At 39.2% G+C, this 26,295-nt stretch overlaps 1 protein-coding gene across 2 annotated transcripts; it reads left to right on the top strand.

Annotated features, from left to right (window-relative positions):
• The first annotated feature begins 241 nt into the window (after positions 1-241).
• Positions 242-23,767, top strand: urp2 (urotensin II-related peptide). 2 transcript variants are annotated; one of them, XM_061902311.1, is made up of 6 exons: positions 242-656; positions 7,541-7,831; positions 14,147-14,181; positions 20,089-20,227; positions 23,162-23,228; positions 23,419-23,767. In XM_061902311.1, exons 1-5 carry the CDS (start codon positions 554-556, stop codon positions 23,191-23,193), a joined length of 600 nt encoding a protein of 199 aa, XP_061758295.1. In that variant the 5' UTR covers positions 242-553; the 3' UTR covers positions 23,194-23,228; positions 23,419-23,767. The 2 variants fall into 2 exon arrangements, with proteins under 2 accessions (XP_061758295.1, XP_061758294.1); XM_061902310.1 differs by having other exon boundaries at positions 23,162-23,767.
• Positions 23,768-26,295: the final 2,528 nt, after the last annotated feature.

Genomic DNA, 26,295 nt, shown 5'->3' with positions numbered 1-26,295 from the left:
CATATTAAGAACCACCTTATCACTGCTAAAACACACACACTTTAAAGCCTAAACACACATTTACAAAACGATTTTGGTGCTCAAAGCTGGCCGCCACAGTCCTCAAATGTCAGCAGTCCATTGAGAAGTAAGGGGCGGAGCTGCGCGGCCTGATTGGTCGAAGCGGGTTTATTGCTCGGTTTGTTCCAACACGGCTTTTTAAAAAGGCGACATCGCCGAGAAAACAGTAGCGTCCGACACACTCTTGACAAGCCTTCTTCTTTAAGAGGCGCATCCTTGAAATTCCAACCAGCAATAAGGACAGAGATCTGAAAACTATTTAAAAAATTGTTACCAAGACGAACACCTTAGCCAGGTTGAAATACTTTATCTTTAAAAGCTTTTTTTGTGTGTTTTTCTATAGAACTTTCAATTTCAACATAAAAGGATTTTGTAAAAATTATGACGACCAATGGACCATCTTCCCAATAAGACACAACCAAAGAGTCAAAAGAAACAAAAATCAAACAACTGGTTGTCAAACTAGAATTTTTGACGTTTTTTTAATTGATCAATGACACCCAAGATGCTTTGTAGGGCTGTATCTTTGCTGAACATCGCCATGACGATAATGACCTTTGCGACCCTTCGAGTCCAGGCGGCGCCCACTGACCGAGGTAAGAATGCGTTTCCTCGGTTGCTGACAGCTTTGGCATACTTTGGACTTGTGTATCAATCAGGATCTAAAATCTTGTGAATATGGCCTTAATACATATAAGAATAGACTCATTTATAAAATGAAGCTATTTTTTTCCCATTATTTTCCGATTGTTTTCTATTATTTTGTTTTATCTAAATAATCACTACATGCTAACACAGTGGTTCTCAACCTTTTTTCAGTGATGTACCCCCTGTGAAGATTTTTTTAATTCAAGTACCCCCTAATCTGAGCAAAGAATTTTTGGTTGAAAAAAAGAGATAAACAACATTAAAATACAGCACTATGTCATCAGTTTCTGATTTATTAAATTGTATAACAGTGCAAGGCATTGCTCATTTATAGTGGTCTTTCTTGAACTATTTGGAAAAAAAGTTATAAAAATAACTAAAAACTTGTTGAAAAATAAACAAGTGATTCAATTATATATAAAGATTTCTACACATAGAAGTAATCATCAACTTAAAGTGCTCTCTTAGGGTATTGTAATAGCGATCCATCTGGATTTATCAACTTCATTCTAAACATTTCGTCACAAAAAAAGAAATCTTTAACATCAATATTTATTGAACATGTCCACAAAACCTCTAGCTGTCAACACTGAATATTGCATTGTTGCATTTCTTTTCACAGTTTCTGAACTTACATTTATATTTTGTTGAAGTATTATTCAATAAATATATTTATAAAGGATTCTTGATTTGTTGCTATTTTTTAGAATATTTTTGAAAAATCTCCCGTACCCCTTGGCATACCTTCAAGTACCCCCAGGGGTACGCGTACCCCCATTTGAGAACCACTGTGCTAACACATACGTTATTCCAATTCCATCATTATTTAACACTCAAACAACGTCCACATTTTACAAATGATTTCAACCTTTCCGGTATCAAAATGTTCCTCACATTGACACATACCAAGGGATTTGCAACATTCTTTGACACTGGTTTTCATATGGGAAATATTGTGATGTCCATTAGTTCCGAGCTCAGAGTAGACCATCTATGTTAGGGGTGTCCAAACTCCAAGCACGGCTTGCCGACGTCTTCAAATTGGCACGCGAGACGTCATGAAATGAATAAGAAATCTTTCCCGCGAGGAGATTACAATAATTTTAAAAGTCTGTCGACCTAGTTCCGGCTATTCCAGCTCAGTGACCTTTAATCATGTCTTAAATGAAACTATGCACAGCAGTTACTTGTATGACCCAACGCAAACAACCTTGCCTTGTCATGTTGCAAAAAAAACATCAACCAACTCAAACCATCCATCCATTTCCAACCACTTGTTCCCTTTGGGGTCGCGGGGGGCGCTGGTGCCTATCTCAGCTACATTCGGGCGGAAGGCAGAGTACACCCTGGACAAGTCGCCATTTCATCGCAGTGAATGGAACCCAAGTTCCATTTTTTTTTTCCCCACCGGCTTCATGAAACAGGTTTAGCTCATTCCAAACAAATCTTGCCCAAATGTTTACTTATCCTAAAAATTCCACAATTTCTCTGACAAAAATAAATCAATACTTGCACATTTTTCAACCAATTTAAATCATTCCAACATTAAAGCGCATTTAAAACATTCAGGCTATCTATAGTTTCAACCATCCCAAAATGCTTATTTTATCACAATTTCTTGCGCAAAAAAAATCTCCATTGACATGAACGTAATCTTCAATTTAAAATTTTCAAACATCAAAACATTCAGGAGAATTCCCCGAGATCCCCATTTTTCCCGTAATTACACATTTTTCGAACAGCATTCCAGCGTATCTTAACCGTCATATCTGAGCACACCAGCAGATAAAATGCAAATGACGTCAGAGCAATCCCTCAGCAATGCATTTGTGTCATTTTTCATTTCTCTATTAGCTTTGTGTTGGAAAAGTCTTCCACTTTTATTTTTCATTCGTTTAATCTCAATATGTAACACTTTTTCCCTCTCTTTTTCTTTCACGACACACATTATTTTTTTCCACACATTATATTCTGTCATTTTTTTTACCCTTCAATTCTTCATTCTAAGCTTTACTTATTCTAATTGATCTTATTTTCTATGTATTTATGATATTATTATTCACTAATGCATTGTGTCATACCAAAGACTATGGGTCAAATGCTGAGGATAATCTAGTATGTGTGTGGCAATCATTGATACTTAAAATGTTAACTTTTTATTCACATTTTTTTAAATGTATATATTTTTCATTGTTTGATATTTGTTTATTTGTTTTACATGTTTTCTTTGTTACAACATTTCTTGTATTAGTATTAATAATCATAGATTCAATTGTATACAGCACCTTTCTAGACACCCATGAATTGATTAACGTGGATCCCAACTTAAACAAGTTCCATCCATCCATTCCCACCGCTTATTCCCCTTTGGGGTCGCGGGGGGCGCTGGTGTCTATCTCAACTACAATCGGGTGGAAGGCGATGTACACCCTGGACAAGTCGCCACCTCATCGCAGGGCCAACACAGATAGACAGACAACATTCACACTCACATTCACACACTAGGGCCAATTTAGTGTTGCCAATCAACCTATCCCCAGGTGCATGTCTTTGGAGGTGGGAAGAAGCAGGAGTACCCGGGGGGAACCCACGCAGTCACGGGGAGAACATGCAAACTCCACACAGAAAGATCCCGAGCCCGGAATTGAACCCTGACGACTCAGGACGTTCGTATTGTGAGGCAGAAGCACTAACCCCTCTGCCACCGTGAAGCCCTTAAACAAGTTGAAAAATGTATTCGGGTGTTACCATTTAGTGGTCAATTGTACAGAATATGTACTGTACTGTGCAATCTACTGATAAAAGTTTCCACCAATCAATCAAAAACCCAAAACGCTTTACGGTGAGACCCTAGTGAGTCAGTATGTTTCCATGCACTAAATTAGTCGTTTTTTTCTCAAACATTTCGGCTCAAAATTGGCTTCCTTAAATTCATGGAAATAACCTAATCTGGTTTTGTTCGGCTTTTAAAAAATTGGATTAACACACCTAGATTATAAAATTAGAAACCAGTTTTCTCAGTGCCAATCTACATCGAGGACCAACACGCCAATCCTTACTACATTAATCACAAACGTTGCACTACATATGTAGCCATTGCTCATACTTGCCAACCTTGAGACCTCCGATTTCGGGGGTTGGAGGGTGGTGGGTGGGGGCGCGTTGTCGGGGGGGCCGGGCCGTGGTTGGGGGCGTAGTTAGGGAGGGGGGCTTGGTTAAGAGGGGTGGCGTATAATTCACCAACTCAAATATTTCATACACATATATATATATATATATATATATATATATATATATATATATATATATATATATGTATATATATATATATATATATATATATATATATATATGTATACATATATATATATATATATATATATATATATATATATATATATATATATATATATATATATATATATATATATATATATATGTATGAAATACTTGGCTTTGGACTGGACTCTCGCGACTGTGTTGGATCCATTATGGATCGAACTTTCACAGTATCATGTTAGACCCGCTCGACATCCATTGCTTTCCTCCTCTCCAAGGTTCTCATAGTCATCATTGTCACCGACGTCCCACTGGGTCATTATTGTCACCGATGTCCCACTGGGTGTGAGTTTTCCTTGCCCTTATGTGGGCCTACCGAGGATGTCGTAGTGGTTTGTGCAGCCCTTTGAGACACTAGTGATTTAGGGCTATATAAGTAAACATTGATTGATTGATTGATTTATTTTATTATATATATAAATAAAAGAAATAGTTGAATTTCAGACGGAACCTATCAAATACACAGTAATAAAAACACAGTTGTTCTACTAACTGTACTGTGCTCACTGGTTACTAAAAAAACAACAACAACACTTACCTTTCACTATTTCAGTAACCTTTGTTCTGCCATTTGCGTATTGGCCAGCGATCTCCGAATCCAGGAACATCCTTCACGGATTTGTTGTAGACATCCGCAAATGAGAACGGGATGTTGCTTCCAGCTATCAGCATAGCCATCTTTGTCTCAGCATAAGATACACCATCGGGTCTCCATTTTGCGAGGTGGGCCATAATACTGGGGTGTGAATGATGCCGCGCTGCGGACGCTTTGTGCTTTGTAGACTGACCGTTCATGACTGAGTATATTCGTTCACCGTGTTCAATGGAGAAATCTGTTCTACAAAATTTATAGGCAACATAACCTTCCCGTTCGAACTCTCCTGGATAAACTGAAATTCTTTTTTCCATTCGTTTTGGAACTTGCAAGCGTATTTCTTCCCTTTGCTCGTCGACGGTGTAATACATTGGGTTGGAGTCAATAACCAGGAGACGTGATGAAGTTACGTCTCTTTACTGTGGGCTTCAGAACAGACTCCCTAATGCATGTTCCTTAATTGCACTTAAATGTAGAATATATTTACATTATATTCAATGTACAGTAGATGGCAGTATTGTCCTTTTTAAGAGGGTCGCAACATTGAGTCAGGTTCTCATGGAGCTGGAGTGGGCGTGGCTTCCACCTCCGTCTGAATTTCGGGAGATTTTCGGGAGAAAATTTGTCCATGGAGGTTTTCGGGAGAGTATGCCATTGCTGCCCCGAGGTACACTGACAGACACATGGCTGCAAACTTGCGCATATAACACATTCTCTATTTTCCAGACAAAATGCGAACATTGTAGGTGTCAACATGTTGGGCATGATGCACATGGCATTTCAGTAACTGCTCAGGCATGTGCAGTAGATTGCTTAGGATCAAAGAAGATCTGATTTTGTTTCTACTCCCTGTCAGACATGTTCAATTGGGCAAGTGAAATCATATGACGATCATACATGCTACGTATCCCGGTAGAGCGTGGTTGCATTTGTGTTGCCGGGATAACTGCTCCACGACACGTGTAGCTATATACTGTACACATGATGTGCATTCATGTAACTGCAAGAACATCAGCTATAAACTCAGCTAAGCCAATTTATTCAAAAACAAAAGACGAATCAAATCATAATGACTCAAGTGTACTAATTTAGAAAACAAGGAATCAGGGAGCAGCATTTAAAGGGGAACATTATCACAATTTCAGAAGGGTTAAAACCAATAAATATCAATTCCCAGTGGCTTATTTTATTTTTCAAAGTTTTTTTCAAAATTTTACGCATCATGGAATATCCCGAAAAAAGGCTTTAAAGTGCCTGATTTTCGCTATTTGTAAATCCACCCGTCCATTTTCCTGTGACGTCGTCCAGTGATGCCAATGCAAACAAACATGGCGGATAGAACAGCAAGATATAGCGACATTAGCTCGGATTCAGACTCGGATTTCAGTGGCTTAAGCGATTCAACAGATTACGCATGTATTGAAACGGATGGTTGGAGTGTGAAGGCAGATAGTGAAAACAAAATTGAAGAAGAAACTGAAGCTATTAAGCGAATAGCTATTGAAGCTATTCGGGGATCGCCTTCTAACCAACGATTGCATCTTTTGACCACTGGAGCAACTTACATTTGTCGATTGGTAAGTGTTTGTTTGGCATTAAATGTGGGTGGAGGGAAAGGCTGGATGGAAATATAGCTACAAATGTACATACAGCTAGCCTAAATAGCATGTTAGCATCGATTAACTGGCAGTCATACCGTGACCAAATATGTCTGATTATCACATAAGTCAATAACATCAACAAAACTCACCTTTGTGATTTCGTTGACTTTATCATTGGAAATGCATCTGCTTTGAGTGTCGCAGGATATCCACACATCTCTGTCGTAGCATCGCTATCGTCGGTAAAATGTGCAGAACAAACAAGGGACTTTCGCATCTTTTGACACTGGTGCAACTTGAATCCGTCAATTGGTATGTGTTTGTTTGGCATTAAAAGTGGGTGGAGGGAAAGGCTGGATGCAAATATAGCTACAAATGAGGCATAACGATGCAATATGTACATACAGCTAGCTTAAATAGCATGTGGATGCACACTCCACGTAAATCCCCGATCGTGTTTTTACACCCTCCGACAACACACCGACGAGGCATGATGTCTCAAAGGTACGGAAAACAGTCGAAAAAACGGAAAATAACAGAGCTGATTTGACTTGTGTGTGTAATGTGTTTGAGAAAATGGCGGATTGCTTCCCATTGAGACGTCACGGGTGAAAGGTCATCGCAACGACAGCGAACAATTGAAAGGCGTTTAAATCGACAAATTCACCCTTTTAGAGTTCGGAAATCGGTTAAAAAAATACGGTAATTTTTCTGCAACATCAAGGTATATATTGACGCTTACATAGGTCTGGTGATAATGTTCCCCTTTAAACTACAAAAATAGGTCAAAAAATACTAAAAAGAAGTTCACAGTTCTAGGTATGATAACAAGAAGCATGGAAGATGAATAGACAACTAATGGCAACTAATAAAGTTAAAGTTAAAGTATCAATGATTGTCACACACACACTAGGTGTGGTGAAATTTGTCCTCTGCATTTGACCCATCCCCTCGTTCAGCCCCTGGGAGGTGAGGGGAGCAGTGGGCAGCAGCGGTGCCGCGCCCGGGAATCATTTTTGGTGATTTAACCCCCAATTCCAACCCTTGATGCTGAGTGCCAAGCAGGGACGTAATGGGTCCCATTTTTATAGTCTTTGGTATGACTCAGCTGGGATTTGAACTCACAACCTAGCGATCTCAGGGTGGACACTCTAACCACTAGGCCACTGAGTAGGTGTGGACTGAATAATCTGACATTTTAATTGCTTTGAGTTTTTTATGGTGTTTTTTTGTGCATTTTTTGGTAAGGTACATGAACAAACCCGCCTTCTGTATTTGCTTCACTCCGTTTCCTTAGAACTGGTGAAAGCCCTGGATCTTCATCCCAGCCTTACCCATTTGTCAGCTGTACCTCCAAGGTCTTCAGCGCTGGGTCATAGCCAGCTCCTCCGACAATGGCATTCTAGTAGCAGGATGAGAAGAGCAGACAGAACCACTTCCAGGACCTTTACCGCCGCCATGCGAACTCGCCCCGGGCAAGACGGCTCAGAAAAGCGGACCCAGATGCTGAAGATGATGTCACTCCTGGAGGAGATGCAACGAACCTTTAACAGTACACTCAGCACACGAATTACCTTCCTCCCAAGAGGTAATATTTTCACTATTCACACTCATTGGTCCACATTTTATCTCCAAGTAGACCCTTGTTCTTTCAACGGTCATTCATATTTACAACTTTTTTTTTACATGGGCTGATGTATGGTATGTATCATCAAGTAGGCAACGGGACCTGGGTTTCAGTTTCTATTAAAGTAGAAGCAAAGGGTCTCCCAACTTTGTCTGCCTGAGGCCACATACAGAAAACATTGATTATGTGAAAGCCACATTTATATAATTCACTTTTCTTTATTTTACTTTTTATTAGTAAATACTGTAATGTAGGTCAAGGTATGCAAAATATATTTCACCAATTATTGGTGTTAGTCAGGCCCTCCAGAATTTTGCAATGTTGCAAGCATGCTAATTACCAATTCAAACATCCATCCATCCATTTTTAGACTTAGACTTCCTTTTTATTGTCATTCAAATTTGAACTTTACAGCACAGATAAGAACGAAATTTTGTTACATAAGCTCATGTTAGTACACGATAAGAAAAGCAATAAGGTGCATATATAATTAAATTAATAATATATAAATATATAAATGGATTACTATACAGATAAATATATTGCACTTTTTCACATGCGTCCACGTTTATGGATGTATGTTATATTGTCTTTTTTATTCCAGCGAGTTAATCCATTTTGAGGGGAGTAAAGGGATGATTTAATTATGATGCGTTCAAGAGTCTCACGGCCTGAGGGAAGAAGCTGTTACAGAACAAGGAGGTTCTGCTTCGGAGGCTGCGGATCCTTTATCTAGAGTCCAGCAGTGAAAACAGTCCTTGATGGGGGTGGGAGGAGTCTTTGCAGATTTTATGAGCTCTGGTCATGCAGCGGCTTTTTGCGATCTCACCACTCTCTAGAGCAGGGGTAGGGAACCTTTGGCTCTCGAGCCAGATGTGGCTCTTCTGATGACTGCATCTGGCTCTCAGATAATCAATCAATCGATCAATCAATATTTATTTATACAGCCCTAAATCACAAGTGTCTCAAAGGGCTGCACAAGCCTCAACAACATCCTCAGTTCAGATCCCAGATATACCTTAGCTGACATTGCTTAACACGATAAGTAATGGTAATCATTGTGTTAAAAATAACGTTCAAAATATAAAACACTCATGCATTTTGATCCATCCATCTGTTTTCTACCCCACCTGTTCAACAAGGCGCATTAAGGGTAAGAAGTATTTTATTTATTGTTGATTAGCTTCAGAATAACAAAGTTATTAAAAAGAATAAGAGACTTATTATACTCTGAAAATGTTGGTCTTACTTAAAAATGCACGCATTTAGTTGTATTCAGTGTTAAAAATATATTATTTGGCTCTCACACAAATACATTTTAAAATATTTGGCTTTAATGGCTCTCTCAGCCAAAAAGGTTCCCGACCCCTGCTCTAGAGAGACTTCCAGTCTGAGGCATTGCAGGCTCCAGTCCAGACAGAGATACTGTTGGTCAGCAGGCTCTTTATAGTGTCTCTGTAGAATGTGCTGAGAATGGAGGGAAGGAGATGTCCTCTTTTCATCCGACGCAAAAAGTGCATGCGCTGCTGAGCTCTTTTTACAAGAGCTCCGGTGTGTAGGGACCAGGTTAAATTGTCAGTTTTTCTACCCCTTTTCAAGGAAGAAATGGAATCTCGGTGGGTGTTCCAGTTTAAACTTTCGGCAAGAACCTCCAAAATCCCGACTTCAAAGTCCAAATGGATTAGGCCCAGTGTGTGTCTCATTTCACGCACTTCCGTACTTACAGTTTAAGGAGTATACTGTTTACACTCTGTTTTTAGTTCCTTGACAGCCTAGTGTTGTACCAAATGCATAACTGTCGTACACTTATCGGTAATGACAATTACAATATTTATCCACTTCTTCTTCTCTTTAAAATCAAGTTAGTCCCTTCCCTTCCGCTAAGTAGTCTAATTCCATAACTTCAACCTGAGTCAATGGCAATGATCAAGGGTGGTCGCCATCCATCCATTTTTCTATGGCTTATCTTTCTCATGTATTAATCCCTTTGAATTAAGTATTGCCTCACAACTTTGTTCAATCCCGGCAACGTTTTTTTTTTCTGCCGATATCCGATATTCCAATATTGTCCAACTCTTAATTACCGATTGCGATATCAACCAATACCAATATATAAAGTCTTGGAATTTAACACATTGTTATGCCTAATTTTGTTGTGATGGCCCGCTGGATGCATTAAACAATGTAACAAGGTTTTCCAAAATAAATAAACTCAAGTTATGGAAAAAATGCCAACATGGCACTGCCATATTTATTATTGAAGTCACACAGTACATTTTTTTTTTTAACATGCCTCAAAACAGCAGCTTGTAATTTTGGGACATGTTCTCCCTGAGAGAGCATGAAGAGGTTGAGGTGGGTGGGGTTGAGAGGTGGGGTTGAGGTGTGGGGGGTAGGGGGTAGTGGGGTGGTGTATATTGTAGCGTCCGGGAAGAGTTAGTGCTGCAAGGGATCCTGGGTATTTGTTCTGTTGTGTTTGTCGTGTTACGGTGCGGATGTTCTCCCGAAATGTGTTTGTCATTCATGTTTGGTGTGGGTGCACAGTGTGGCGCATATTTGTAACAGTGTTAAAGTTGTTTATACGGCCACCCTCAGTGTGACCTGTATGGCTATTGACCAAAAACGCATTGAATTCACTTGTGTGTGTGAAAAGCCATAGATATTATGTGACTGGGCCTGCACGGAAAGGCAGTGCCTTCAAGGTTTATTGGCGCTTTGTACTTCTTCTCCCTACGTGGGTGTACACAGCGGCGTTTTAAAAAAAACATAAATTTTACTTTTTGAAACTAATACTGATAATTTTCTATATTACATTTTAAAGCATGTATCGGACGATAATATCGGCAGTCCGATAGTATTGAACTTCTGTAATTTTAACCAATAGAATTTGTCCCTCAGTAGCGATTACCCACTCACCACTTCCCTGCTTACATTGACAGAGATAATCTCATCATCTCTTAATGACCAAGAAAATGTTGGCACAACGTTCTCAACAGAACCAGCTGAAAACTTCCTGCAAGAGTTGGACGTTTATGATCGAAAAACACGTATTAACCTGGCAAGACAGGTCAAACACGTCCTGTAGAATTCAAAATATAACTATGCCAGTGAAATAATGCTGATCCTAGTCCAGCCCCTGATTCTTTGCCCCTAACTCAAAACGGGGTCCACCATCGACAAATGAGCTATGCATTGAGTTAAAAGCCCAAGCTGTCAACTAAGTGTCCAGCACAAACTCTTCAGGAGAGGTTTACCAACGTACTCTGGTTCCTCCATTACAGTTGCAACACAGTCAAATCGGTAGAAATGGCAGCAAATAAAACATACAGTATAACGGGTCCTGGCCATACAGTAGGTGAGGCCCAAAGACAGATTTTGTGGTGTTCGTGTAAAAGGCACAATGATAAGGTGGAAAACAGGTACAGGTCTCGCTTCAGTCTGACTGTAGCAAAGAACAGAATGTCTGTTTTACCAACTGTTTCCTAAAATCACAAGCTGATGGAATGTCATTAAAAAAAACGAGCCTCAAAAGATTCAACTTCTGTGCAACTTTTTTTTTTTACGAAAACCGGCAACGAGGCCGCAGCAATCACAAAAAAGCCAGCAAAATTCTGGAGGGACTGGTTAGTCTGATACACAATATTTCAACGGTTTTCTATTTTCAATTCGACTCTTTTCCTTCTCTTATTGTTAAGTAAATAATAGACCGAAGGTCTCCTGGACTTCACTATGGGCAACAAATCAACAATATTTGTCAAAACGTATATAGTAAGGCTGCGAATCTTTGGGTGTCCCATGATTCAATTCAATATCGATTCTTGGGGTCACGATTCGATTCAAAATCTATTTTTTTTTCAATTCGACACGATTCTCGATTCAAAAACGATTTTTTCCCGATTTAAAAGGATTCTCTATTCATTCAATACATAGGATTTCAGCAGGATTTACCCCAGTCTGCTGACATCATTCAATCAATCAATGTTTATTTATATAGCCCTAAATCACAAATGTCTCAAAGGACTGCACAAACCACTACGACTACGACATCCTCGGAAGAACCTACATAAGGGCAAGGAAAACTCATACCCAGTGGGACGTCGGTGACAATGATGACTATGAGAACCTTGGAGAGGACCACAAATGTGGGCAACCCCCCCTCCCTAGGGGACCAAAACCAATGGATGTCGAGCGGGTCTAACATGATACTGTGAAAGTTCAATCCATAGTGGATCCAACACAGCCGCGAGAGTTCAGTTCAAAGCGGATCCAAGACGGCAGAGAGAGTGTCGTCCACAAGAAACCATCCCAAGCGGAGGCGGATCAGCAGCGCAGAGATGTCCCCAACCGATACACAGGCGAGCGGTCCATCCTGGGCCCTGACGAGCAGTCCATCCTGGGTCCTGACGAGCGGTCCATCCTGGGTCCCGACTCTGGACAGCCAGTACTTCATCTGTGGCCATCGGACCGGACAGAGGAGAAAAAGAAAAGAAGCGGCAGATCAACTGGTCTAAAAAGGAGGTCTATTTAAAGGCTAGAGTATACAAATGAGTTTTAAGGTGCGACTTAAATGCTTCTACTGAGGTAGCATCTCGAACTGTTACCGGGAGGGCATTCCAGAGTACTGGAGCCAAAACGGAAAACGATCTACAGCCTGCAGACTTTTTTTGGGCTTTAGGAATCACTAATAAGCCGGAGTCCTTTGAACGCAGATTTCTTGCCGGGACATATGGTACAATACAATCGGCAAGAAAGGATGGAGCTAGACCGTGTAGTATTTTATACGTAAGTAGTAAAACCTTAAAGTCACATCTTAAGTGCACAGGAAGCCAGTGCAGGTGAGCCAGTAAATAAATGATAAATGGGTTGTACTTTTATAGCGCTTTTCTACCTTCAAGGTACTCAAAGCGCTTTGACACTACTTCCACATTTACCCATTCACACACACATTCACACACTGATGGAGGGAGCTGCCATGCAAGGCGCCAACCAGCACCCATCAGGAGCAAGGGTGAAGTGTCTTGCTCAGGACACAACGGACGTGACGAGGTTGGTACTAGGTGGGATTTGAACCAGGGACCCTCGGGTTGCGCACGGCCACTCTCCCACTGCGCCACGCCGTCCCCCAGGTGTCATATGATCAAGCTTTCTTGTTCTTGTCAAAAGTCTAGCAGCCGCATTTTGTACCAACTGTAATCTTTTAATGCTAAACATGGGGAGACCCGAAAATAATACGTTACAGTAATCGAGGCGAGACGTAACAAACGCATGGATAATGATCTCAGCTTCTTAGTGGACAAAATGGAGCGAATTTTAGCGATATTACGGAGATGAAAGAAGGCCGTTTTAGTAACGCTTTTAATGTGTGACTCAAACGAGCAAGCACAGTAGTAGATTTTTGTAAAAATCTTTTATGATTGTAAAGGACAAAGTTTTATCAACTGATTGCAATAATGTAAATTTGTTTTAACTATTAAACGAACCAAAAATATGACTTATTTTATCTTTGTGAAAACATTGGACACAGTGTGTTGTCAAGCTTATGAGATGCGATGCAAGTGTAAGCCACTGTGACACTATTGTTCTTTTTTTTAATTTTCTTTATAAATGTCTAATGATAATGTCAATGAAGGATTTTTAATCACTGCTATGCTGAAATTATAACTAATATTGATACTGTTGTTGATAATATTCATTTTTGTTTCACTACTTTTGGTTTGTTCTGTGTCGTGTTTGTGTCTTCTCTCAATTGCTGTTTATTGCAGTTTTGAGTGTTGCTGGGTCAGGTTTGGTTTTGGAATTGGATTGCATTGTTATGGTATTGCTGCGTATTGTTTTTTTTGGATTGATAAAAAAATATATATATATATTTTTAAAAAAAAAGAAAATCGATTCCTAATCGCATAACGTGAGAATCGCAATTCAAATTCCAATCGATTTTTCCCCACACCCTAATATATATGTTATACAGGTGAGAGAATTCCCCTAGATAACAACAAACCATTATGGGTGTGGTACTTAATTTTGTTGACAATAGAGCACAATTCAAAAATGGGTAAAAAATTTATTTTGATTTAAATCCAGCCCATACAGCACTGTCACCGGTACTGAGATGGTTGATGTGACTTTTTGTGATTCCATGTACACTTTTTACTGTAAATTGAGAGTTCCTAAAATAATTCCTAATGGTCCAGTTTTGGATGACAATGAAAACAAATTAATTGCATAATTATACCGTAACGTAACTTTCTAATTATTGTATGTCTTTTTTTATTACAGCAAGCGGCAGAAATTCTGGACGGAAAAATAAATTGGTAAGTACCTTTTACTATTTACTTTCAATCTCTCTATTGCTTATTTCCCAGTTAGACATTTTTGTACCAGTTAACTTTGGATGAACATACAGTAGGGTACACCGCCTAAATATACTTTCTACTCTTATCTGTTGTAATCCTACTTTAGTTTATTTGTAATACACCGAACATGGTTTGAGAAGGGACAGACTAAGAGGAAATAGAGAACTGAATGATTGATAGTAATAATACTGTCAGAATTATTTGTTGTTGAACTCCAAGATGCAGAGACTTAAGCAGGCATAGAATATGAAAACATGATTTAATTAAAACTAAACAAGAACAAACAGAAAGCACGCACGTGGGCGGAACAACAAACTAAGGGAGCTAGCACTGGAAGCTAGAAAACAAAAAGGAACTTTAGCATGGAAGCTTGTGGATAGCAAACAGAAAAACTGGAAATAACTAATGGCTAACAAGAACAGCTTACCGCTATGACGACAAGGACAAATTGTAGCACGACAGGTAGTAGCTGTAACAAAACGACACGACAGGTAGCACGACAAGAGTGACATGTGGCGACGACAATACAATGATCCAGCAACTGACAAAAGACAAAGCAGGTACAAATAGGAGTAGGCTGATTGGCAACAGGTGTGGCCAGGTGCCAATCAGCCGCAGTTGAGGAAGAACACAGCACTCAGGGAACAAGACAGGAAGCTGACAAAATAAGAGCACTAGACAGGAACTAAAGACAGGAGATACTAAACACAGAGGAAACAGACAAATGCAGAGGAAAAAACTAAAACATAGACAAACTGTCAGGGGAAAGCCTGACAAATACTTGGACTAAAAAAACTTGCAAAACTACTTACTAGATAACTCAAGGAAAGCGCAACAAACTCAGCGGCCAAAGCACCTAGCAGGCCCAGCCTAGACCAAAAGAGTTAAGGAGTACAGAAAACCAACAAATATGCACCACCGAACAGATCCATGGACTCATAACCCAGTAGCCAGAGACACAAGACAAACCCCTATTGGGCAGCCCACTATTCACCAGAGAGGATGGACCCCCAATTCGGAACCTCCCAACCCAAGCAGACCAGACTGGGGTCCAACCAGTAGAGAGGGACAACGAAGACCGCATCATGCAAACTCTCAGCAAGGATGGCAAGCCCCTCACCTGGCCATCAACCAGGCCCTTAGCCACCCAGACCTCAAACACATTTAAAAAAGGTTTTAGTTATCTCTAGAGTGAAAATGCTGTAAAGTGCTAACATAATGGCAATCAGTCGGGCATGGACCTGCGCCATGGCTGAACAGTTTTACTCATCAAAAAGCCATACCTTTCTGAAAAATTGGAAAATGTAATGCAGCCCATTTTCTGACGAACCAAAAAAACTAACAATGACGACATAACCCAGCGTGACAGAGCAGAGGTTTCAACAAAGCAATCTACAAACGAGCCAGAATAAACCAAAGCTGACTCATATTATCATTATCCAACCCCAAAAAAACGTTGCATAGAACACAGCTATAGGAACTACTACACAAATACTGCTGTTTTTTATAGAAGTTAGAAGTCGGTGGAGGGAATGATGTCTGCATATTAAATGTTTCTCTGAACGGAGTTCATTAGATAGATTAGATTAGATAGTACTTTATTTATTCCGTCAGGAGAGTTCCTTCAGGAAAATTACAATTTTCAGCACAATCCCATTCAAGATCAGACAAACATTACAGGGAGACAGAACAGGATCGCTGACGGGTCTGCCGGCTTCCAGCGCCCCTTACAAAAAAGATGACATACAGGTAAACATGGGGGGGGGGAAGAAAATAATAGAAGATTAAAATAAAATTAAAAAAATCGGTCTTAGCCTGGGCCCTGGAGTGGGGGTGCAGACTGAGGCCAAGGGGAAAAAAAAACAACAACAAAAAAAACAACAACTCATAGCCATAGTACACATCCCTCTTACATGTGTGTAAGAGGGAAACATCAAACATCAAAGAACACAGAGGACATTAAAGACATTAAAGCAGCAGATACAACCAGACACTTCTACATACAGCTATGAATAAAAAGTAAAATAAACATATCCACTGTGGTGGCCTCTGCGGTTCCACGCCATGTTGAACAAGTTAAAGAGGCCAGGTTGCTGGGAGTTACAATAGATGAAAGACTATCTTGGGCCACTCACATTAAAAACATAGTAACAAAAATGAGCAGAAGCATTTCAATCATAAGAAGAAGTGCCTATTTTTTTAACTAACGCAACTATGAAGCAAGTTATACAATCCCTTGTATTGTCACATATTGACTACTGCCCAGCAATCTGGTCCAATGCATCTAAACAAGATCTCAATAAGATCCAGCTTACCCAAAACAGAGCTGCCAGACTAGTTCTCCATTGCTCATTTAGGACTGGCATTGAGATCATGCATCATGAATTGTCATGGATGAAAGTTGGTGAAAGACTAGCGTGTAGTTTGATTCTATTTTTAAAACACATCCATACATACCGTAAACCTCGATATCTGTATTCTCAGCTGTTGCTTGCCAGTGACAGTCACAACTACGGTACCAGGCTAGCCCTAAGAGGTGCTTTCACCAGTCTTAAACCCAAAAGTGATGTTTTGAAAAAGACTGTAATGTATCGGGCAATCATACACTGGAATAGACTTCCACAATATCTGCTATCAATCACCAGCATAGTGGGCTTTAAGAATAGACTAAAAGGAGAAGTATTGCGTAAAAAGATTATTCTAGATTGTACCTAATGTCATGACTGTTTTTATGGACTATTGAGTATTTTATTGATTATGAGATAAGTAGCAGAAAATGGATGGATGATACTTTTTCGTCACTTATTGTTTGTCTTTGGTACACTAATGTGTATATTTTAGGCCATTGGTTCTTTATTTTATTTTTGCAAAAATGTATACAGTATATCTATTTTTATATTGCTATTTTTATCTTTGGTATGAAAATTATTATGTAACAAAAGTTATTCGTATTTTTTGGTTCTTTGTTGTTGCTATTTTTGCATTATGACAATTTATTATTGGATCATGTTGTACTGCCTTTTAATCTTTTGTTTTGTGGTTGTGTGATGTTTTTTACCTGGACCCCAGGAAGAATAGTCTCCACTGCGGTGTAGACTAAAGGGGATCCTTAATAAACTAAACTAAGCCGTCGAGGTATGAGCGTACCAGTCGCAAAGTCAGAAATCAAAATGGCTACAGTACATACATGAAAGCTATTTTTGAGCTTGCCTTGTCTGACTATAAGCAAATTATGGAAAGACATGCGGTCTTTCTGCAACCTTCAAACACGGAGATGCCATTGTGATTAAACCACGTACATGGAAAAAAATGATTTACACTATAATAATCCATCCATCCAGCCATTTTCTACCGCTTATTCCCTTTTGGGGTCGCGGGGGGCGCTGGCGCCTATCTCAGCTACAATCGGGCGGAAGGCGTGGTACACCCTGGACAAGTCGCCACCTCATTGCAGAGCCAACACAGATAGACAGACAACATTCACACTCACATTCACACACTAGGGCCAATTTAGTGTTGCCAATCAACCTATCCCCAGGTGCATGTCTTTGGAAGTGGGAGGAAGCTGGAGTACCCGGAGGGAACCCACGCATTCACGAGGAGAACATGCAAACTCCACACAGAAAGATCCCGAGCCTGGATTTGAACCCAGGACTGCAGGAACTTTGTATTGTGGTGGCAGAGGGGTTAGTGCGTCTGCCTCACAATACACTATAATAATATTGACGTCTAAATACATCCGACAATACAACGTACACAGCTTTTTTTAGAGCAACAAATACTAGTCAAAAGTATTAATAACGAATACCACAGAAGTCTCTAACATTGTTGAAACTCAGAACAGCCATCTTTGACCTCAACTCGGGGGTGGTGATGGTTCTGTGACTTTGAGTCAGAAATAAAACCTCGGGGGGTGTTCCAGTTGAAACTTTCGGCGAGAACCGCCAAAAATCCCGACTTCAAAATACAAAAGGACTAGGCCCTGTGTGTGTCTCATTTCACGCTCTTCCATATTTACAATTTAAAGGCCTACTGAAACCCACTACTACCCACCACGCATTCTGATAGTTTATATATCAATGATGAAATATTAACATTGCAACACATGCCAATTTTAAATTTCCCGGGAGTTTCGTCTTGGAAACGTCGTGTAATGATGACGTGTACGCAAGACGTCCCAGGTTTTTAGGAAGTATGAGCGCTACGCACACACACAGCTAAATGACGTCTGCTTTAACAGCATAATTACACAGTATTTTGGACATCTGTGTTGCTGAATCTTTTGCAATGTATTCAATTAATGTTGGAGAAGTCACAGTAGAAAGATGGAGTTGGTAAGCTTTAGCCTTTAGCCACACAAAGACACGGTGATTCGTTGTTTAAAATTCCCGGAGGTGAAAATTTCCTATGGATCAGAGCGCGGTTAAGCGAACATGAATCCAGACCAAATGTCAACCAGCAGGTTTCAGTGAGAAAATTGTGGTTCAAAAGTCGCTTCTTATCGGAGAAAAGCTGAGCTTGTGCCATAGCTGCCGTCGACTCCCCTGAGGCACTGCGCGTCAAGACACCCTTCCGACTATCAGGTACTATTAAACTCACTAAAACATTAGCAACACAATAGAAAGATTAGGGATTTCCCAGAATTATCCTAGTAAATGTGTTTAAAAACATCGGAATCCGTCCTAATGCAATCGCGTTTTTTTTTTTTTTTACTCTTTTTTTTTTTTTTTCTAGTACGTCGCTATCAATATCCTCAAACACGAATCTTTCATCCTCGCTCAAATTAATGGGGAAATTGTCGTTTTCTCGGTCCGAATAGCACTTTTTCTTGGAGGCTCTGTCACGCCAAATTTCTTCCCCCTACAAAAATAATTCCCCCCGGAAGACATTTGGCGTTAATGCTTGAAGGACCCCAATGAGGGTGGAAGGACCTTAAAGCAGCCCACACAGCTGCCTGTTTTAAAAGCATTATAATTGGCTTGATTGTCATTGGTGAAAAATAACGGTGAGGAAAAAATATTAGCATTCCAGCATGCTAACCTTTCAATTTATTTTTGCTTCGCTAGTTTTGCAGCTGTAACCCTTAAGAGTCATATAACTTGGTATTGTTCCGCTCTCATTGGGGTCCTTCAGGCATTGGAGGGGCTTCCGGGGGGAAGGTTTTTGTAGGGGGAAGAAATTTGGCATGACAGCTCCCATTAAAATCAATGTAAATATGTGAGGAGCCTCAACACTTGCGACGTCATCGTCTGCGACGTCCGTTAGAGGCAGGGCTTTTCTCTTAGCACCGACAGTTGTGAACTTTATCGTCGATGTTCTCTACTAAATCCTTTCAGCAAAAATATGGCAATATCGCGAAATGATCAAGTATGACACATAGAATGGACCTGCTATCCCCGTTTAAATAAGAAAATCTCATTTCAGTAGGCCTTTAAGAAGTATACTGGTTTCACTCTGTATTTAGTTACTGACGGCTTGAATATTAACAGTTTTGCCAAATCCATCGTACACTTATCGGAAATGACAAATACAATATTTATCCACTTCTTCTTTTTAAAATCAAGTTAGTCCCTTCCCTTCTGCTACGTAGCCTAACTCTATAATCCTTACCCTGATCAATGGCGATGATCAAGGGGTGGTCGCTGCTCACTCATAATTTAGAGGGGAGTTGGGTATAACATTCTGCTAAAGCTAGGGTATTGAATTTTGACGTACACTGTGTGAACACACTTGCACACTTAAAATACTCAATTCTAAATGTATGTGTAGATGTGCGTGTTACAGTTCAATCCTATGCAGAAAAAGAGTCAAGTTTACACAACATAGTCTTTAAAAACCTTTTTTTTTTTCTGTTGTTTTTCTTAGGTGTTTCCCAGCACCGTCACCCCAGCAGCTAATGAAAGCACCGTATCCCGAGCCAGTGCCGATGCCCTTATTCCCAGCCTGACTGGTCGGAACTTCCGAAAGTCCCTCCCGCCACAACCCAAGAAGACAAACAAACGAGGTAAAAACCTAGAAACCAAGGGTGAACAAACCTTCTAACTCAAAGGCCACTATGAGTTTTTCATTTTGGAAACAAATACCATATTTTCCGGATAATAGAGTGTACCGGATTATAAGGCGCAATACCGATGAATGGTCTATTTCTGATCTTTTTTATCATATGGGGCACACTGGATTATAGGGCGCATTAAAGGAGTCATATTATTTTTTCTAAATGGAAAACACTTCCTTGTGGTGTACATAACATGCAATGGTAGTTCTTTGGTCAAAATGTTGCATAGATTTTTTTACAGATCATCTCCAAGTCACTTTCCGACAGTCGCTTCCAGATGCGCTGTTTTGTGGGCGGTCTTATTTACGTGGCTCACCTTTGACAGCGTCTTCTCCCTGTCATCTTTGTTTGAAGCGGTGTAGCGTGCAAGGATGGACGTGGAAGAAGTGTCAAAAGATGGAGCTAACTGTTTTAATGACAATCAGACTTTACTTAAATCAATAAATCGACTACGTTGTCGGCACAGACTACAAAGGCGGACGCGAACACATTTTTAGAAATTATACAAATACAGATCAGTAGGTACCAGAAGGTAAGAAATGTTGCTTTTGCATAATACTGCGAGACAAAATGCCAGATAATGTCTTAACTTATACACACACAATAATAATACTCGTATTTGGAAGCACATGTGTAATGTTCTATAATTTCAATGGGACATTTAAAACGTTGGTTTTGTTTATTTGAGTCATAATGCCATCATAGTGCAGTCTATACGTATCTCTTATGATTGACTGCCATCTAATGGTCACACTTATCATTATACCATGTACCAAATAAAATTGCTTCGAAGTTGGTAAGCAAAACCAGAATTATTCCGTACATAAGACGCACCAGGATATAAGGTCCACTGTCAAGTTTTGAGGAAAAAAAAATATTTTAAATGCGCCTTATAGTCCGAAAAAAATACAGTAAATGGATGGAGTGCTTTTGTAAAGTAATATAACTATATTTTCTGGACTATAAGCCAATGCTTTTTTTCGAACGTCTTGGACCCTACTGCCTTTAAAACAGTGCGGCTTATATATCAAAAATCCCATGATGAAAGTAAACCTGAAAAAAGGGACGAAAGCATGTAGCCACTTAGCCAAATGTTTTAACTCACAGGTGTCAAATCAACACCCAGGGGCCAGATCCGCAAACACCTGAAATGATAAATGTCAATAAAGTACTTCACATTTTCTCACTAAATGTAATTGATTTTTTTTTTCATTTTAACAGAAAAAATATATGCACTGCTTGAAATTGCATACCTTTTAAACATTAATAGTAACCAATATTGTAGAACTTATTACGGAATATTATCATACTTTCCAAACAAGTTTTTGTCTAAATTGAAATATTTAACTTTACAGCAAACTACCCATCATTTTTTTTTTTTTAAATTACAATAAATTTTACGTTGTTCTTTACAGCAGTGGTCCCCAACCTTTCAACCTTTTTTTTTTTTTTTCATAAAGAAATATGTGTGCATCATGTGTGCTTACGGACTGTATTCCTGCAGACTGTATTGATCTATAGTGATATATAATGTATATATGTGTTTTTTATGTTGATTTAACAATTTAGAAAAATATATATATATATTTTTTTTTTTTTTATTTCTTGTGCGGCCCGGTACTAATTGGTCCGCGGACCGGTACCGGGCCGCGGCCCTTTGGTTGGGGACCACTGCTTTACAGCATAATACTGTAAATTTAAAACAATTACTACTGTTTTTTGTGTTAAAACTATGTTGTCGTTTTTACTGGTGTAACATTAAATGGAAAGACTGTACATTTGTTTTTTGCTGTAGAAAAACTGGCAGCCAAGTTGCCCGAATAAAAAAAGAACTTGTACAGTTTTTCCATTAACAAAGTAATGTTGTAAAAACAATGTAAATTTAACAGTACAATTCTGGCAAATAAACTGCCAACCTTTTCCGTAAAAATACAAAAAACAAAACTGTTTTTATATTTCTCGCAAAATGTAGTAAATATTAAAAAAACACTATATTTTACTGTAAAATTTTGTAAATGTAAAGTTTTTACTGTGAAATCAACAGTCTACTTCAAACAATGTATTTAATTAATAATAAAATCCGGAGGCAAAATCACACATTATTCACTTGTACAAGCGGCCCTCTGATGGCAGCCATAACTGCCATGTGGCCCTCAATGAAAACCAGTTTGACATCCCTGGTCTAACTCAGTGGTTCTCAACCTTTTTTTCAATGATGTACTCCCTGTGAACATTTTTTTTTAATTCAAGTACCCCCTAATCAGAGCAAAGCATTTTTGGTTGAAAAAAAGAGATAAATAAGTAAAATACAGCACTATGTCATCAGTTTCTGATTTATTAAATTGTATAACAGTGCAAAATATTGCTCATTTGTAGTGATCTTTCTTGAAATATATTTGGAAAAAAAGATATAGAAATAAGTAAAAACTTATTGAAAAATAAACAAGTGATTCAATTATATCTAAATATTTCTACACATCAACTTAAAGTGCCCTCTTTGGGGATTGTAATAGAGATCCATCTGGATTCATGAACTTAATTCTAAACATTTTTTCACAATATTTATGGAAAATGTCCACAAAAAAATTTAGCTGTCAACACTGAATATTGCATTATTGCATTTCTTTTCAGTTTATGAACTTACATTCATATTTTGTTGAAGTATTATTCAATAAATATATTTATAAAGGATTTTTGAATTGTTGCTATTTCTAGAATATTTTAAAAAAAAATCTCACTTACCCCTCGGCATACCTTCAAGTACCCCCATTTGAGAACCACAGCTCTAACTCATCGTGGCCTCTGAGTGAAAATGTTTTCCCACACTTGTTTTAGAACGTCGGCTTGATGTCTTCAGCTTAAAGTGATTGTGTTCTTCAACAGTATGTTTCTGGAAGTACTGCTCCCAGAACTGACTGGACGTTACCCAGCATAATCCCCTCCACTTCTTGTGAGCTCCCTTTTGCTTTCCTCCATTTAATCACCGATCATCCATCCATCATCCGCTTGTACACGTAATGATATTTGCTGTAACCTAGAGACATGACGAAACAGTCCAGTGTTTCTCAAAGTGCTCATTAGAACATATCCAGGATTTGGATTCATTTATTTTTTTTTTCGTCATCCTTCGTGCCCACCAGCTTCCATACTGCCTCCCGTGGGCAAGTGTTTGACCTCTGCGTGCTAGGCAACGTGGTTGTGGCATCAGGAAGGCTGGGGCCTTCTCCCATGGCGGCGCCAGCTTGGACTTAGACCTTTTCAACCAACTCGTTAATTAACAAAAGTGACCAATCAAAGGAAACGATGTGTGCTCACGGCCGGGCACATGAAGAAACCTCCCCAATTAATATCCCCCCCTCCCACATGTTTTATTTGAAGACAGGTGCACATTGTTTTTCTATGTGTATGCCATGTTTAATAAAGGCATTCTCTAACATAGCAACAACTTCTGGCAACAATAAAGATTGATATTTTATTTTTCTACACTCATTATGTTTTTAGTTCATTATTGCTCCGATTGTCGAATAAACCACCAGGACTTCATGACAGTTATTTTATTTTCTAGGGTTACATTGGATTTGGTTCAAATAACTACTGTAATGGTTGTATGAGTTTAGTGCAGGGCAGCAATGTTGTTTTTGGCAGCCAATGTTTTAGTCATTTGGGTAAAAATTATTGTGTGTCACATTTTTTCTATATGTTGAACTTTTAGTTTTAGTCGACGAAATTTCAAAAAAAGCTTAAAGGGGAACATTATCACAATTTCAAAAGGGTTAAAAACAATAAAAATCAGTTCCCAGTGGCTTGTTTTATTTTTGGAAGTTTTTTTCAAAATTTTACCGGTCCCGGAATATCCCTAAATAAAGCTTTAAAGTGCCTTATTTTCGCTATCTTCGAAACCACTATCCATTTCCCTGTGACGTCATACAGGGCTGCCAATACAAACAACATGGCGGTTACCACAGCAAGATATAGCGACATTAGCTTGGATTCAGACTCGGATTTCAGCGACTTAAGCGATTCAACACATTACGCATGTATTGAAACAGATGGTTGGAGTATGGAGGCAGATAGCGAAAACGAAATTGAAGAAGAAATTGAAGCTATTGAACGAATAGCTATCGACGCTATCCGGCCATAGTATGAGTGTACCTAATGAAGTGGCCCATAGCATGGCTGCCTTATTAGCATCGCCGATAAAATGTGCAGACCAAACGATCAGGACTTTCGCATCTTGTTACACTGGAGCAACTTAAATCCGCCGATTGGTAAGTGTTTGTTTCGCATTAAATGTGGGTATCTAGTTTAAAATGTACATACAGCTAGCGTAAATAGCATGTTAGCATCGATTAGCATAGCATGTTAGCATCGATTAGCTGGCAGTCATGCTGCGACCAAATATGTCTGATTAGCACATAAGTCAACAACATCAACAAAACTCACCTTAGTGATTTCGTTGACTTAATTGTTGCAAATGCATCTGCAGGTTATCCATACATCTCTGTGCCATGTCTGTTTTAGCATCGCCGGTAAAATGTGCAGACACTCTGGCAAATTCAATGGGGGTCTGGCGGCAGATTTCTTGCCAGTGGTGCTACTTGAATCCCTCACTGTTATTGTTGTTACACCCTCCGACAACACACCGACGAGGCATGATGTCTCCAAGGTTCCAAAAAATAGTTGAAAAAACGGAAAATAACAGAGCTGAGACCCGGTGTTTGTAATGTGAAAATGAAAATGGCGGGTGTGTTACCTCGGTGACGTCGTGTTCTGACGTCATCGCTAAAAGACCGATAAACAGAAAAGCGTTTAATTTGCCAAAATTCACCCATTTAGAGTTTGGAAATCGGTTAAAAAAATACATGGTCTTTTTTCTGCAACATTAAGGTATATATTGACGCTTACATAGGTTTGGTGATAATGTTCCCCTTTAACAATAGCTATTTAATAAAACATTTAAATATAAAAAATGGATAGCTTTGTCAGGCTTGGTAAAAGGATTGGACTCAGATGCAGAGTAGAAACTTTAGACAGGCTTTTATTTTGACAACTTCCTTTCACCTCCAAAGTCAAGAAATAACATCTATATAATCACAAAAACTACTCGGCGAAAAGGTTCCAGAAAAAAAAAAGGAACAACCGAAAATCACTCCAAACGGAGGAAAACACAAAAGCAAAGACGACCTACAATTGATGCCGTATATGCTATAAAAATTATTTAACAAAAAAACGCTCCAACAGGAGGACCAAAACAACAGCTATGAAAATTTCTACACTACCTAATCTAATAAAGTTTTAACAAAAATATTCACTCAAAAAGTTGAGGAATGAATGAAAAATTTAACTGAAACTCACCACTTCGGCTGAATAACGAAATAATCAAAATCACTCTGCTGAGGAGGAAGAAAGGAAAACTCAAAATATTTACAAAGGGGTTCCGCATCAAGGGACATAAGCACGAGACAAGGAAAGGCATTGACATGGACATGAACGCTAGAGAACACGAATAAACGAAACAAACTGGCACAGACCAAAGGGAGGAGTGGGCTTATAAGACACATGAAGGTAATACGGAACAGCTGGAAACAATCAGAGAACAGGGATGACTTCAGACTGATGACACAAAAGGAAGGGCAAGTCACCTGAAACGAGAGGAGAGTTACTTTTCAAATTAAAACATGCAAATCATAAGATAGAAAAAAACAAAACAAGACATTCCTCACCGCGGTGTGACAAACTTATTAACAGACAGCAGTTATTAGTGCTCGTGCCTTACAATATGAAGATCCTAGGTTTGATTCCCGGGCTTGGGCTCTTTCTGTGCGGAATTGTCATATTCTCCTCATGACTGTGTGGGTTCCCTCCAGATCATACTTGCCAACCCTCCCGATTTTCCCGGGAGACTCCCGAATTTCCATGCGCCTCTTAAAAATCTCCCGGGGCAACCATTCTCCCAAATTTCTCCCGATTATCGGGGGCGTGTTCTCAACCTTTTTTGAGTGATGTACCCCCATGTG

This window comes from Nerophis ophidion, linkage group LG06, assembly GCF_033978795.1.
Source record: "Nerophis ophidion isolate RoL-2023_Sa linkage group LG06, RoL_Noph_v1.0, whole genome shotgun sequence".
Taxonomy (NCBI): Eukaryota; Metazoa; Chordata; class Actinopteri; order Syngnathiformes; family Syngnathidae; genus Nerophis; species Nerophis ophidion.
Note: the sequence above shows the minus strand (reverse complement) of the source record. Positions and strands in the feature narration are given on the sequence as shown.